This window comes from Microtus pennsylvanicus, chromosome 18, assembly GCF_037038515.1.
Source record: "Microtus pennsylvanicus isolate mMicPen1 chromosome 18, mMicPen1.hap1, whole genome shotgun sequence".
NCBI lineage: Eukaryota > Metazoa > Chordata > Mammalia > Rodentia > Cricetidae > Microtus > Microtus pennsylvanicus.
The window spans coordinates 40196180-40209853 of record NC_134596.1 but is presented as its reverse complement, the minus strand read 5'-3'; the positions used below and the strand labels follow the sequence as shown (position 1 = coordinate 40209853).

Genomic DNA, 13674 nt, shown 5'->3' with positions numbered 1-13674 from the left:
AGTCCTGCCCCAGTGATCCCACCAGACTGTGTGCTAGCGTGTGACTCTGAACCCTCGGCCTCATTTTCCTTCTGTATGAAAAACAGAGGTGCATGGTAGGATGAGATGATAAAGATAGGGGCTGAGGGAGTGCCCCGGGAGTGAGGAGTGCTTGCCCCTGGGGACCTGAGTGCAAACACCCACCTCCTGGCATGGCCGTGCATACAAGTGACTTCAGGATTGAGGAGGCAGAGATGGGCAAATCCTGGGGGTTCCATGACCAGTCAGCTTCAGGCTCTTGGGAAACCCTGAAGACCAGCAATAGAGCAGGGCGCCTGCTGTCCGTTAGATTCCGTACTATAGGCACACACGCACGTGAAGGCACACGCATGAAGACACATGCACACACGGTGAAAGTAGTTTTTGGTGTACTTTATGAGTCTGGAAAAGATCAGAAACAGTTTGGGTGCTTTTCAGCTCACTGCATTGGTGTACATTCCCCCTGACTTGAATGTTGTCACCCCGTGAGCTAGCTTAACCTGCCTGCCTTGTGACCTCTGACTAGGCGGCCTGTACTCTTCTCTTCAGGCCTTGGCCTGTGCAGACTTCATCAGCCTGGCATGCCTCCCTCTGCTGTTCTTTCTGTACGTACGCACAGGGCACCATCTCCATAGGGTTCTCCCGGGTTCAATTCCCCGCAACCACATGGTGGCTCACAACCATCTGTTCCTTGCAGTGGGTGAGGGTGCAGGCAGAGGGGCTTGTCTTCCAGGCTTCTCGACTGTGTGGCTTCGTTTCCCTTTCCTCAGCTCTAAACTGGTCATCCTTGAATGTGTTGAGGATTAGGTCAAAGTGAGCCATCCTGAGGTGCAGCGCAGCATCATGGGAACGTCCATTGGGGCCATTATTCTCATGGTGGCACCGTCAGCTGAGTGCCTGAGATTGGTGCTGGTTCCTGAGCACTGACCACATACCAGCCCATGCTCAGTCGGGCACATGGTCCTGGGGGACACTGCAGGCAGGGTCTAGCTGCTGCCCTCCTATGTGATAGTTTTCGGGGGGGGGGTTGTCTTGATTTGCAGCTGAAGTCCAGGCTCAGAGGGGAAGTGGTTTGCCCTGGTCCCCAGCAGGGACTTGGTGGAGCCAGAGTTCTCAGCCCAGGCTGGAGCTCTTTGCCAGGATAGCCTGCAGTGCCTTCTCCCCTGTGGTCCGGTACAGTGGGTGAAAGGGTCTGGCTTCCCTCTGGAGGACTGGGAGCCATTTCTGCTGGGTGCGGGGCTCGTTTGCATTTTCCAGGAGTGTCCCATTTGTCGCTGTGCGGGTGTGAGGCAGGACTTTATGGTCAGTCCCTGGGCTCCCTGACTCTGGCTTCTGGGCCTCCCCAATCCCCTCCCCTGTCCTCTCCCCTGTCCCCTCCCCTGTCCCCTCCCCTGTCTTCTCCCCTGTCCCCTCCCCTGTGTCACCGTCACCCCCCTCACCAGGATGATCGACTGGGTGTCCTGGCCCCTGGGGAAGAACATTGACAGGTGGATCATTGCGCTGCTGAAGGGCCTGGCTGCTGTAAAGAAGTTCAGCATCCTGATTGAGGTTTCGCTCGCCAAAATCGAGAAGGTTGGTGGCCTCTGTCCAAACCTGGGCTTGTGGCCTTTCCCGCTGGTCTCTTCTGGGCACAGTGCAGGTGTGGGGTGCAGGGTCTTGGGGTCACTGTGTGACGGGGCTAATTTGCTGCTCCTCTCTGGGCCTCAAATCATAGCTCCATTACCCTGACCGCTCATCCAAGGGCATGTCTGCCCACCCATTGCTCGCCCAACCCTGACTACCTGCTTCACCATGCATTGCTCCATCCAGCTCCGAGGCACATTTGTCTGTGTTCTTGCGTTGTCAGCCTGTTGCTGGGTCAGCTGTGACCACGCTTGGCTTTGGGTAGCAGCCTGGGTCTGAGGACCCCTGACACGAGCTCTTTTCCAGGTTTTCTCTAAGCTGCTGTACCCCATTGTTCGGGGGGCTGCCCTGTCTGTCCTCAAGTACATGCTCCTGACTTTCCAGCACTCCCACGAGGCCTTCCACCTGGTAAGGGCCCCACTGCGCTCTCCTCCACCTGAGACCTGGGAGACGGGAGCTGGGACTTTGGAGGCTCAAGGCCCTGTTGTCGAGGTGGGAGGCAGAAGGCAGAGGATGTGTGACTCTCACGAGCACACTGTAGGGTGACAGGGCCTGGGTTGGTGACAGCTGCAGTTCTTCCAGGTCAGGAATTTGCTACAGGTGCTTGCTCTCCCAGCTCCCAGACAGGCCTGCCTTCTTGAGATAAAGAAATGGCATTGGGGGCTGCAGAGATGGCTCAGAGGTTCAGAGCATTGCTTGCTCTTCCAAAGGTCCTGAGTTCAATTCCCCGCAACCACATGGTGGCTCACAACCATCTGTAATGAGGTCTGGTGCCCTCTTCTGGCCTTCAGAAGAGGCCAGACACACAGACAGAATATTATATACATAATAAATAAATATTAAATAAAAGATGACTGTGTGGCGCTCAGCTCTATACAGTGAAGGAGGACACAGGTCCCATGAGTGCCCCCTCCATCCGCCGAGGCCCCCCCTTGCAGTCGAGCCACAGATGGGTAGCCTGGCACTCACACTAACCCCCTATTCTCTTGTAGCTTCTCCCTCATATTCCTCCCATAGTGGCCTCTCTAGTCAAGGAGGACTCGAACTCTGGGGCCAGCTGCCTGGAGCAGCTGGCAGAGCTGGTCCACTGCATGGTGTTTCGGTTCCCAGGCTTCCCCGACCTGTATGAGCCTGTCATGGAAGCCATTAAGGTGAGTGGACGGCCTTCTCGGAGGCTATACCGTGGCTTGGGAGCAGCTTCCATTACCTGAACCCCTGCTGTTTCTTGTCATCTCTCTGGGTCTCAAAGACTGCCTTCAGTGAGCCTTCCCTGGGCTAGTGTCGGCAGGGCCTCTCAGTGACTCCTGCAGTACCAGCACTGTGTGTCCCATGTCTCTGTGTGTCCCGAGCACTTCAGAACAGGGGTGACACCTGGCTAATAGGGCTAGGCTGGTGTCCTGCCCTCAGCCAAGCTGGGGACCCAGGCACAAAGCAAACCAAGATGTCTTCCTGGAGGAGCTTTTGGAGCCCATTGGGGTAACAGACCGGCTTATAGGAAGTCTAATCTAAGGACCATTGCTACAGAGAGAGGGGGGCGGGGGGGGGGCGAAGGCCTCTTTCAGAGGCTCTGATGTGATGCTCGCTCCCACAGCAGACCCAGTGCCCAGGACACTTCTCTACAGGACATCCGGGCATGTGTGTTCAGACAGAGACAGCTTTTCCGTGTGTGTGTGTGTGTCTATGTCTATGTCTATATATGAAGAGGCCAGAAGAGGGCATTGGAATCCCCTAGAGCTGGAGACCAGTAGTTGGGAGCGGCCTCCTGCTGTGCACGTGGGAACTGATAACCCTTGCAAGAACAGCCCGTGCCTTTAACTGGTGAGCCATCTCTCCAGTCACATAGCAGACATCTTTTAAAGGACAGAGCTGATCTTGCAAGAGAATTGAGGGGAAACCTCCAAGGAGCCCCAAAGGAAGAGAAAGCTGAGTTCTCAGATGGTGGGGGGGGGCAGAGGATAATGCCTTGTAGCCAGGGTAGGAGGATCAGTGACATGACCAACTTCAAGCACAGAGGGGCTTGAACTGGTGTCGAGAAACCCCGATTAACCTCCACTATGGAGTGGTACTTTGAAGCCCCTTGAAAACCAACAAAAAGGCTTCCGTGTTGATAAGAAGAATGGTCTAGGGAAAAAAAATACATGTGGTCCAAAACAGAAATTGGAAAAACTTTTCTGGCTTGATGTAGACCCTAGATGAGAAAAAAAAAAAAGGAATTTGTAACCACCAGGTTTAGGGTTTGAAAGACAGGTCACTTGGTAGTGTTGTGGGTATTGTTATCTGTGTAGGCGTTGATTTAAAAAAGTATAAACTCAAAATACCCAAGGGCTGTCTGGTAGACATAAAACAAGCCAGCAATATCAGGCTGTATTGTAGATGAGTTAATCTAGAAATTACTGTTGTAAAATCCTTCCCAGGAGTCAAAAGCTATGTCCATTCATCCCCCCCTCTACGCCCCACTTTTCTCAAGACCCCAGTGACAAATGCAGGCACGAGTCTGCCAAAGTTCACTCCTACGAACCAGCGACTTTATAGGCTACTCTGCAGTGCATAGGAGAGGGGCTACTGACCCGTGTGGGTGATTCTCCTGTAACTCCACCTGGAAAGCCTTTACCCAACAGAGATGAGGCTTTCTCTGTGGCCATCCAGGTATAGCCCTCCTCTAGTCTTCCCCAACCAGTGTACTCAGGCCTCTCCTTAAGGCTGTGTGTGCAGTTAAGGCAGAGGTGTGAATGACAGGTGGTGGGGGGTGGGGAACTTCCTGGAAAGAGCAGTTTGACCTTGACTATTAAGTTCTGGAGGAGAAAGACATTTCCAGAGAATTCATGGGAAAGGCTTACAGGTGGGGAAGGTGAGTCTAGTCATTGGTGTGCAGGGGGCCTCAGAAAGGCCTTGAATCCAGGCAGAATCACTCTTCTTTGCTCAGTAGATCTGAGTTGCCCAGGCTGGCCTTGAACTTGTAGCCTTCCTTCAGCCACTACCCAAGTGGCTGGGATGACAGGCAGCTTTTTCTTTTCTGTTTAAAAAAATGTCATCCGTGAGAGGTGACTGATGTAGCTGATAAATGATCCTGGGGAAGGATCAACAAGAATGTTAACCGTGTGGTCAAGGCTGGGTGGGGGCTCTGTGCTCAGCGAGAAGGATGTGCTGGCTCATTTTATGTCAACCTATTCAATGCAAAGTGTGGTGCTTTGAATAGGTAAGGCCTGAATAGACTCGTGTTTGATGCTTGGCGCATAGGGTTCAGCACTCTTAGGAGGTGTGGCCTTGTTGGAGGAAGTGTGTCCCCTGCGAAGGAAGGCTTTGAGGTGTCATAGAGGCTCAAGCCACTCCCAGTTATAGCAGTTGCTCCTGTAGGTGCCTGTGGATAGAGATGTAGAACCTCTCCTGCGCCATATCTGCCTGGATACTGCCATGTTTCCCACCATGATGATAATGGATTAAACCTCTGAAACCGCAAACCAGCCCCAATTAAATGTTTTCCTTTATAAGAGTCGCCCTGGTCCGATGTCTCCTTACAGCAGTAGACACCCGAATTAAGACGCCACTGTAGAGTCATCAGAGAGGAGAGAGCCTCCTTGAGAGAATGTCTTCAGAAGATCCCGTTGTAGACAAGCCTGTAGGCGTTTTCTTAATTAGTGGTTGATGTGGGAGGCCAGCCCCTTGTGGGTAGGGCCATCCTGGGAAGGTGGGAGAGTGGTTCTGGGTTCTATGAGAAAACCGGCTGAGCAAGCCAGTTACCAGCACCCCTCCATGGCCTCTGCCTCCAGTGTCTCGCCCTGCCTTAGTTGCTCTGCTGACCTCCTTCAGTGGATGTGGAAGTGTGAGCCGACTGTGCCCTTTCCTTCGCAAGCTGCTGTGGTCATGGTGTCATCACAGCAGCGAGAACCCTAAAAGGGCAGAAATTGGTGCCAGGATTGTGGGGCCTTGCTGTGACAGACCTGATCATGTTTTTAGAGGGACTGTGGAAAGACTTTTGGAACTTTGGTCAAGAAAAGTATTAAGGGCTCAATGAACTCTTCTGTGGGAACAGGAAAAAGCTAGAAATGGCGATAGGAATGCCGGCAGCGGAGCCTGGCTTGTGAAGGTCCAGAGGGAAGATTGACAGTGGCTGCAGGACTCTCCGGGCCATTGAATATTTGCCACTTTGAATTCAGATTCTGTGACATTGTCAGTGATTGAGGTGAAATCTGGGAAGTGTTTCCTGAGAGTCAGCACACGGAAGCTGTGTGCCAGAGGTGGCCAACGTTGTACCTCACCCTGGCAGCTGAACTTGGTCGTGTACGGGTCCCCCAGGTGGTACTGGTTTTGAAGGCATTAAAAGGGGGTCGTGGAGAGCAGCTGAGGCTTGACGCTGAGAGGCCAGGAGAGGCCGCTGATGAAGGAAGGTGTTCCTTTAGGAGCAGTTGAAAGCCCAGGATAGAAGGGGTCATGCAGAGAATGCAGGGCTCAGCGCCAGGAAGAGCACCCGGGAGACACGGGTGAAAGCGAGGCCCAGTTGCCGCAGAGATTCCGGCATTCTGGAGGTGCCAGTATCTGGCTTGGGTGACTACCAGGAAGAGCAATGGTGGAGTGGGGCTAGCTGGCGCCTGGGAAGATAATCCGTTTGCTGCAGAGGGAGGAACCAGAGACTGGCCCAAACCCTTTGGGAGGAGTCTGGAAGATTGAGTGGATCCCAGACAGTGGATGTTAGAGTTTACATAATTGGAGTTTGATTTTGATTTTATTGTAAATGTGCCCTGGTTCTTCCCTCTTGAAATAAGAAAGTATTTAACTAATTTTTGATTTTATAGGATCCCACAGTTGAAAGAGTTTGGATTTTAAAAGAGGCTTTGGATTTTTTTTAAGAGAATTTTTAAAGTGGTTGAATTGTAAGACTGTGGGGCTTGTAAGTTAGAGAGTATCTTACAGTATGATGTTAAAATTTGGGAAGGCACACGAAAGGAAGAGTTGTGCTTAGTGGATGTGTTTGTGTCACCTTGACCCAAACTGGAGTAGTTAGCAAGGGGGTAACCTCAATTGAGAAAATGCCCCAGGTCTGGCTGTAGGCATTCTCTTAGCCATTGATGTGGGAAGGTCCAGCCCATCGTGGGTGGGGCCATCCCTGGGTTGGTGGTCCTGGGTTCTGTAAGAAAGCAGATTGAGCAAGCCAGTAAGGAGCATCCCTCCATGGCCTCTGCATCAGTTCCTGCCCTGAGCTCCTGTGCTGAGTCCCCTCAGTGATGGAGTATGGTGTGGAGGTGTGAGCCGGCTAACCTCTCCTTCCTGAAATTGCTCCTGGTCGTGGTGCTTCACCACAGCAATGGACCTAACGGGGCAGGTGACTAGTTAGAGGAAGTGTTGGGAATGCCTTGATGTGTACTCTAGAGCAGCGTGCTGGGCTCAGATGCCTGCCTCTGATGTCACTAGAACTGGTGTCAGATGCCTGCCTCTGATGTCACTAGAACTGCTGGCAGACAGCCTCTGGTGCAGCTGTTGAGTGTGACCAAAGACAGCCTGGGGAAGCATGCTGACCTCGGAGCCCTCGGACCTCTCACCGCTGTTGCGGGACCAGTGCCGGGCGTGACTGATCTGCCTGGAAGCTGGCTCTGTAGTGTCACACTGGGAGGCAGAGTGGGGTCATCACTCTGACCCCATAAGTGCTAGACCCATGGAGGGAAGGGTGTCTTCTCGGCAGCTGAAGACACCAAGGCACCTGGAGGTCAGCAGACTGAATCAGAGGCTTGCTAAGCACTCTCACCTGCTGTGGCGAGAGTTGGGGCTGGGACTGAAGTCTCAACACGGCTAGATCTGGCTAGCGGCCAGTGCCATCGTGGCTTAGAGTGTCACCCCTGGGCTCTGCCCACAGCAGATGTGTTAGTCCCCTAGTGTTTATGGGACTACACAGTCCTTTGCTCTCCTGAATCCTAGTTTTCCATCTCTGAGATGGGGATTGCTCCTTCACACAGCACCTGAAAGATGGCATAGAAGGCCCACACGTCAGAATGAGACCCTGCGTGAGCTGTAAGCAGGGGCTGTGCAAACACCTTTCCAGATGCCTCTGAGGGTGTGCTTGGGAGGGAGCAGTGGAGTGGGCTCCGCAGCTACCATTGGTGTCTGCTGTTCCTCCCCAGGACCTCCACATTCCCAATGAGGACCGAATCAAGCAGCTGCTGGGGCAGGACGCCTGGACCTCACAGAAGAGCGAGCTGGCTGGCTTCTATCCCCGGCTCATGGCCAAGTCAGACACGGGCAAGATTGGTTTAATCAACCTGGGCAACACATGCTATGTGAACAGTGTCCTTCAGGCCTTGTTCATGGCTTCCGAGTAGGTGCTCTTCTGCTTTGCTCTGTCCCTCCCTCCCTCCCTCGACAGGTTCTTACTGTGTAGCCTAGGTAAGCCCGCCTCAGCCTCCTGGGTGTTGGTATTGTGGGTGCAGCTGCCACATCTCCTCTTCTGCCATTGATGTCACCCAATCACCCGTGGCTCCTGGTACACCTTGTGGCTTGCTTGCCACATTGGGCACCAGATGAAGATGGACGCTTAAAAGAAATCCCACACTGGCTCAGAATTGAGAATAATAGAGGGTTATTTATTAAGGAGTAGACTCACAAGTCACAAGTCTTCTGCTGAAGCGGGGAACAGCAACCAAATCCCCGAATCCTGCAGTCAGAAAAGAGGCCGGATGCTTGTTTTACATAGGTATAAATAGTATAAGGGGCCATGCCCAAGTGGGCGGGTAACTTAAAGGCTACTGGCTGTAGGATTTCCTACAGCACCCTCAGGGCTCCATCGGGGCTCTGGGAAGGAGAGCTCTTTCTGGCGTGCCTCTGACCATCAGTTTTCTCTAAGCTGGGCGCCACTGTCCTCACTGCCTGCTGGGGTGAACTTTGTGTTCTGCTTCCTGCAATGCCCACACGATGACTGCTGTAAAATACAGCAAAAGGATTTGCTGGAAAAATCTCTTGGCTGTGTGAGGTCTTGTGATGTTAAGATGCTACAGCCCTCTGTGCTGCTCACTGTCTGCATCTAACCTTGTCTGAGATCCGCCGTGGCGCGGAGCTCCGAGTGCTGCAGGCTGGGTGGTGGCTCTGAGTGGGGCAATGTGGGGCCGACCTGCTGCGAAGGAAGGCAGTGTGCTTCAGGGACAGTGGGTCTCAGGACATCCTGACCCCACGGGCTCCATGCAGTGTTCTCTTGTGCCAAGGAAACCCTCTTTTAGAACCTGCCTGGTTTGAGGGCAGAGGCTTACTTAACTCAGTGTGGCTCTGGGCCAGGGCCCTGAGCAGGGGCCGCAAGAATGGGTTGAGGGCTGAGGTTGGGAGTGAACGAGACGTTATCGTGTAAGTGTGCCAGTGCTTGGGGCGATGCTATACCCTCTGGGACGCCACCTTCGAAAGCTGGCATGTATGAGTCCTGGAGTCACGGGGTGTCAGAGCTGGAAGAGAGGGCAAGGGTCACCTTGTGGTCCTGTTTGTTGTGTCCCAAGGCCATTACAGAATTCATGGCCCCAGCCACACCAGACCAAGCTGTTCACCATCTACTCCCTGGTCTCTGGCCTCATCTGGAGCAAATGCCAGAGACTCTGGGCGGCCAGGATAGGGAGTAGTGGCTCCCTGGGGCTTTGGCTTAACCCTGGGCTCCTGTTTCTTTCGAAGCTTTAGACACTGCGTGCTCCGCCTGACTGAGAACAACTCGCAGCCCCTGATGACCAAACTGCAGTGGCTGTTTGCCTTCCTGGAGCATAGTCAGGTGCATGCTGGGTGTGGGTGTGGGCGCAGTGGGGAGGGGAGGCAGTGCCCTGTCCTGCTGACACTGTTCATGACTCCAGGACTTGCCTGTGCCTGGCTAGAAGCTCCCATTGTGTGGATTGAGCTGCTGAGCCCCAGCCCCTGCTGGCGCCAGTTCATAGCCAAACTTCCAGGCCCATTCAGTGTCCTGATGCAGGGGCTGCAGCTGGAGCCTCTTCTGAGCTGTGCAACACCAGCTCCCCTGCAGAGTTCAGTCCCTGTGCACTAACGCACTCTCGTCTGCTGACTGTGAAACCTCGGTTACCTGAATGCGGGAGAGCCTCTCTCTGGTGCTGGAAAGAGGAGAACAGGCTGGGTGGGGGTTGACGGCTCACAGAAGGGGGCACAAGGCCTTGGGAAGGTGTCATGGAGGAGGCCTCTTGTACCCTAGGGACTCATTTTGGCAAAGCGGGGGATTGGGCAGAGAAAATGATGAACAAAGGCCAGGAGAGACTTATGTGGTCTGTGAGGGCAGAGCAGATTCCTAGAGAGTTATCAACAAAATGATGACGCCCACTCCTGGATCTGTGGAATGGGATGTGGGTCAGGACCAGCACGGAAGGGGAGGGTAGGGGGCTGACGTATTTGGAACATCATCTTGATAGATTTCAGAGGCTGCCTGTTGCTAGGCATGGCTTGATCTCCTGACCCCACCTTTCACCTGTCCTAGAGGCCAGCCATCTCTCCCGAGAACTTCCTCTCCGCGTCCTGGACACCCTGGTTCAGCCCCGGAACCCAGCAGGACTGTTCGGAATATCTGAAGTACCTGCTGGATCGGTAAGAATCGCGGTGTGGGTCCTGAGAACACTTGGGGCAGCAGCTCATCCCTCTGAGTGGGGTTGGATCTTCTTTGCTCTTCTGAAGGACAGAGACGGTGTGGACTGTAGGTGTCCAAGGATGCTGAAGTGCGTGTGAAGCCCTGGAGGGGCTGTCAGTGTGTGCTGCATGAGTGTGCTAACCCTTATCACACTGCTCTAGGGCCTCCTTTATGTAGGCGTGTGCTACGTGAGAGTGTCAACTCAGAAGGACAGGGATGGGATTTGTTTTGGCAGGCTCTTCATGTGTCTGAAGTATGGCGGGCAGTGTGCTGGAGGCGGGCTTGTGTGTCGGTGTGTGCACCCCGCCTGTCGGTCTGTGCACCCTGCCTGTCGGTGTATACACCATGCCTCTCTGCTTGTTCCAGGCTTCACGAAGAGGAGAAAACCGGGACGAGGATCTGCCAGAAGCTCAAGCAGTCCAGCTTGCCCTCCCCACCGGACGAACTCCCTAGCTCCCATGTGACATCCGTGGAGAAAATGTTTGGAGGCAAGATCGTGACTCGGATATGCTGTCTGCACTGCCTCAATGTTTCCTCTCGGGAGGAGGCCTTCACAGACCTCTCTCTGGCCTTCCCTCCTCCCGAGCGATGTCGTCACCGCCGCCTGGGCTCGGTGATGCTCCCCATAGAGGATGTGCAAACCCAGGAGATGGCACTGACTCCCAGAACCCCGGCAACACAGAGGCAGAGGAAGCACTGTGTCACGGGGGATGCTCCCTGCACGGAGCTAGACATAGAAAGGCTGAGCATCACAGACACTGGGCAGGAGGAGAAGGTGGAGAGGGAGCAGGCCGGGAAGGAGAAGGAGGCCGAAGAGGAGGAAGAGGAGGAGGAAGGAGCAAGGGAAGAGGAGAAAGAGCAGGGGGAAGAGAAGGAGAAAGAGAAAAAGGAAGACGAAAAGGAGAAGGAAGCCGAGAACGGCAAGGAGAAGGAAGCAGACAGCTTGGGTCCAGGGACCCACAGGGATGCCGCCGTCCCACCCAGGGAGCAGGTCTGTGGCCCTGAGGGTTCCCGCTCGGTACTGGACCTGGTCAACTACTTCCTGTCCCCGGAGAAGCTGACAGCGGAGAACCGTTACTACTGTGAGTCATGCGCCTCCCTCCAGGATGCAGAGAAGGTGGTGGAGCTGAGCCAAGGTCCGCGCTACCTCATTCTTACCCTACTGCGCTTCTCCTTCGACCTGCGCACCATGAGGCGCCGCAAGATCCTGGACGATGTCGCCATCCCCCTCTTGCTGCGCCTGCCGCTGGCCGGGGGTCAGGGCCAGGCCTACGACCTCTGTAGTGTGGTGGTGCACTCTGGGGTGTCCTCAGAGAGTGGCCACTACTACTGCTATGCCCGGGAGGGCGCTGCCCGGCTGAGCCCCGTCCTGGGGTCCACGGACAGGCCTGAGCCTGAGAACCAGTGGTACCTGTTCAACGACACCCGGGTGTCTTTCTCGTCCTTTGAGTCTGTCAGCAACGTCACCTCCTTTTTCCCCAAGGACACCGCCTATGTGCTCTTCTACCGCCAGCGGCCTAGGGAGGGGCTCGAGGCCGAGCCCAGCTCTCCCCGAGTTCGAGCAGAGCCCACCCTCCACAAGGACCTGATGGAGGCCATCTCCAAAGACAACGTCCTCTACCTGCAGGTGAGTCTTCTGCTGAGGGTCAGTAGAGCTCCAGACATCCGATGCCACGCCTGGGTGAGGACCTGGCCCGGTGCAGCCACCCACATAGGCCAGCTTCTTCTTCCGAGTCATCCTTAGTTTTAATCCATCCGCTCACTCGGCGCTTAGTGGGGGGATATGTTGGCGGCTGGAACGGCACACCCCTTAACATCAGGAGTGGACCCTGAATAACAGCACAGATTGATGCTCAAAGAGTGGGATTAATGGGCAGGGACTGCCTCTGGGGCTCCTGGAGGGGCCACTTCTTCAGTGGCCTTCATGTCCCAGTGTTCTCCTTTGTCACTGCCTCAGGCTCCCTTATCAGAGTCCAGAGCCATGGGGCAGCCACACCGGAGCTCTGTGGGTCCTGCACCTAGAGTTGGTGTTTCCTGTGAGGACCGGGAGGGCATGGGACACCAGCCTGCTTCTACATTTGCTAGGCCCTGCAGCGGAGTTGCAGCTTGGTGAAGTCTGAGAGAGGCTGATCTTATTTTAGCAGGAAAGGACCTGCTCATGAGCAGAAGATGGACCTCGTACCCCAGGAGAGGCAGCGAGGGGCAGTTGGAGGGGTTTTCTCGAGGTCCCAGGCAGGCACTCAGCTGGTCGTTATCTAGCGGTCATTGGGAGGAGAGTGTAGAGTCTGAATCTTAGACCTGAAGTTCTGCTTCCTGCTCCTCTACAGGGGCCAGTCCGGGAGGGGGAGGGGCCCGGAGCTGCTAACAGTGTTGTGCTCCGCCTACTTCCTGTCCTCATCTGTTTCCAGGAGCAGGAGAAGGAGGCCCGGAGCAGAGCTGCTTATATCTCTACACTCCCTGCCCCTCCACACTGGGGTCGGGGCTTTGATGAAGACAAAGACGAAGATGAGGGCTCTCCAGGGGGCTGCAACCCTGCAGGTGGCAATGGTGACTTCCACAGACTGGTCTTCTAACGGGAACTCCTGCCTGTGGGGGTGTCGCAGACAACCTCAAGAGTGGGCCAGGTGGGGCTCAGGGCCCGGGCAGAGCACTCTGCCGTCTGGGGTCTTAGGGAGCTGCGGAGGCAAGCCCAAGGTGAAGCAGGTCCTTTCGAGGGCAAGGAGGATGGAGAGGGACCATCTGGGGTGTCAGCCTACAGCTGAGGGTCACGGAGAAGCTGAAACCCAAAGCTCCTTGAGCAGCATCCTGTTAAGAGGTTCCGGTAGGAGCAGCCTGGATGAGCCCACTCTGGGCTTTGCCTCCCTGCAGGCCCAGGCAGCTCAGGAGCTGGGATGGCATCCCTTTGGTGTCCAGCATCCGGTAGCCCTTCCTTTTATTCTGGTTCCTTCATCCAGTTCTTCCTCGGTAGGAGAAAAAGCACAGCTCAAGTCAAGCCCTTGTACCAAGAAGGGGGGGACTGTGTTCCCTCTGTCTTGTTTCTTCAAGGGGGTCCCTAAAATGAGGTCTGTGGGTGCCTACACCCGCCGTGTGTTTGAGGCATTAGTGGAAGGCAGCATAGCACAGGATTGGAGGTAAGAGTCTTACCTGCTCCCCATCCCCCAGGCAAGCCACTGGGAGAGCCCCGTCCCTCCCCTCCCTAGCCTGCCTCAGTGCCTGCGATGCTGCCAGTGCATCGCCATTTAGTTAAGGTCCCGGGTCCTCACCCTACTGAAGACATTAGTCTGTTGAAAGCCATTGTCGTTTGAGGGAGCTAGCTGGCTTGGCTCCTCTGCTAGAATGTGCGGGCTGGGTAGGTCCACACAACCTCATTGTGCCCTGAGATGACTATAGCCCTTCTCAGTGGAGAAGAAACCTGTGTTCTTAATAGGAATAAAACTCGCTTCTCTGGA

General features: G+C 54.9%; 1 protein-coding gene across 2 annotated transcripts in view; it reads left to right on the top strand.

Moving 5' to 3' along the window:
* Positions 1-13674, top strand: part of Usp35 (ubiquitin specific peptidase 35) — a 22011-nt gene extending 8337 nt beyond the window's left edge. Inside the window, exons 4-12 of one of the 2 annotated variants that reach the window (XR_012908245.1) lie at positions 1461-1590; positions 1948-2049; positions 2634-2792; positions 7752-7945; positions 9277-9370; positions 10079-10185; positions 10592-11852; positions 12634-12849; positions 13094-13674. Coding sequence is in view for 1 of the 2 variants with exons in the window: in XM_075952333.1 (XP_075808448.1) it covers positions 1461-1590; positions 1948-2049; positions 2634-2792; positions 7752-7945; positions 9277-9370; positions 10079-10185; positions 10592-11852; positions 12634-12798 (2212 nt within the window). In the remaining variant the exon portion in view is untranslated. Of the gene's footprint in view, positions 1-1460; positions 1591-1947; positions 2050-2633; positions 2793-7751; positions 7946-9276; positions 9371-10078; positions 10186-10591; positions 11853-12633 lie in introns of both variants that reach the window. The other variant, XM_075952333.1, reaches the window with a different exon arrangement.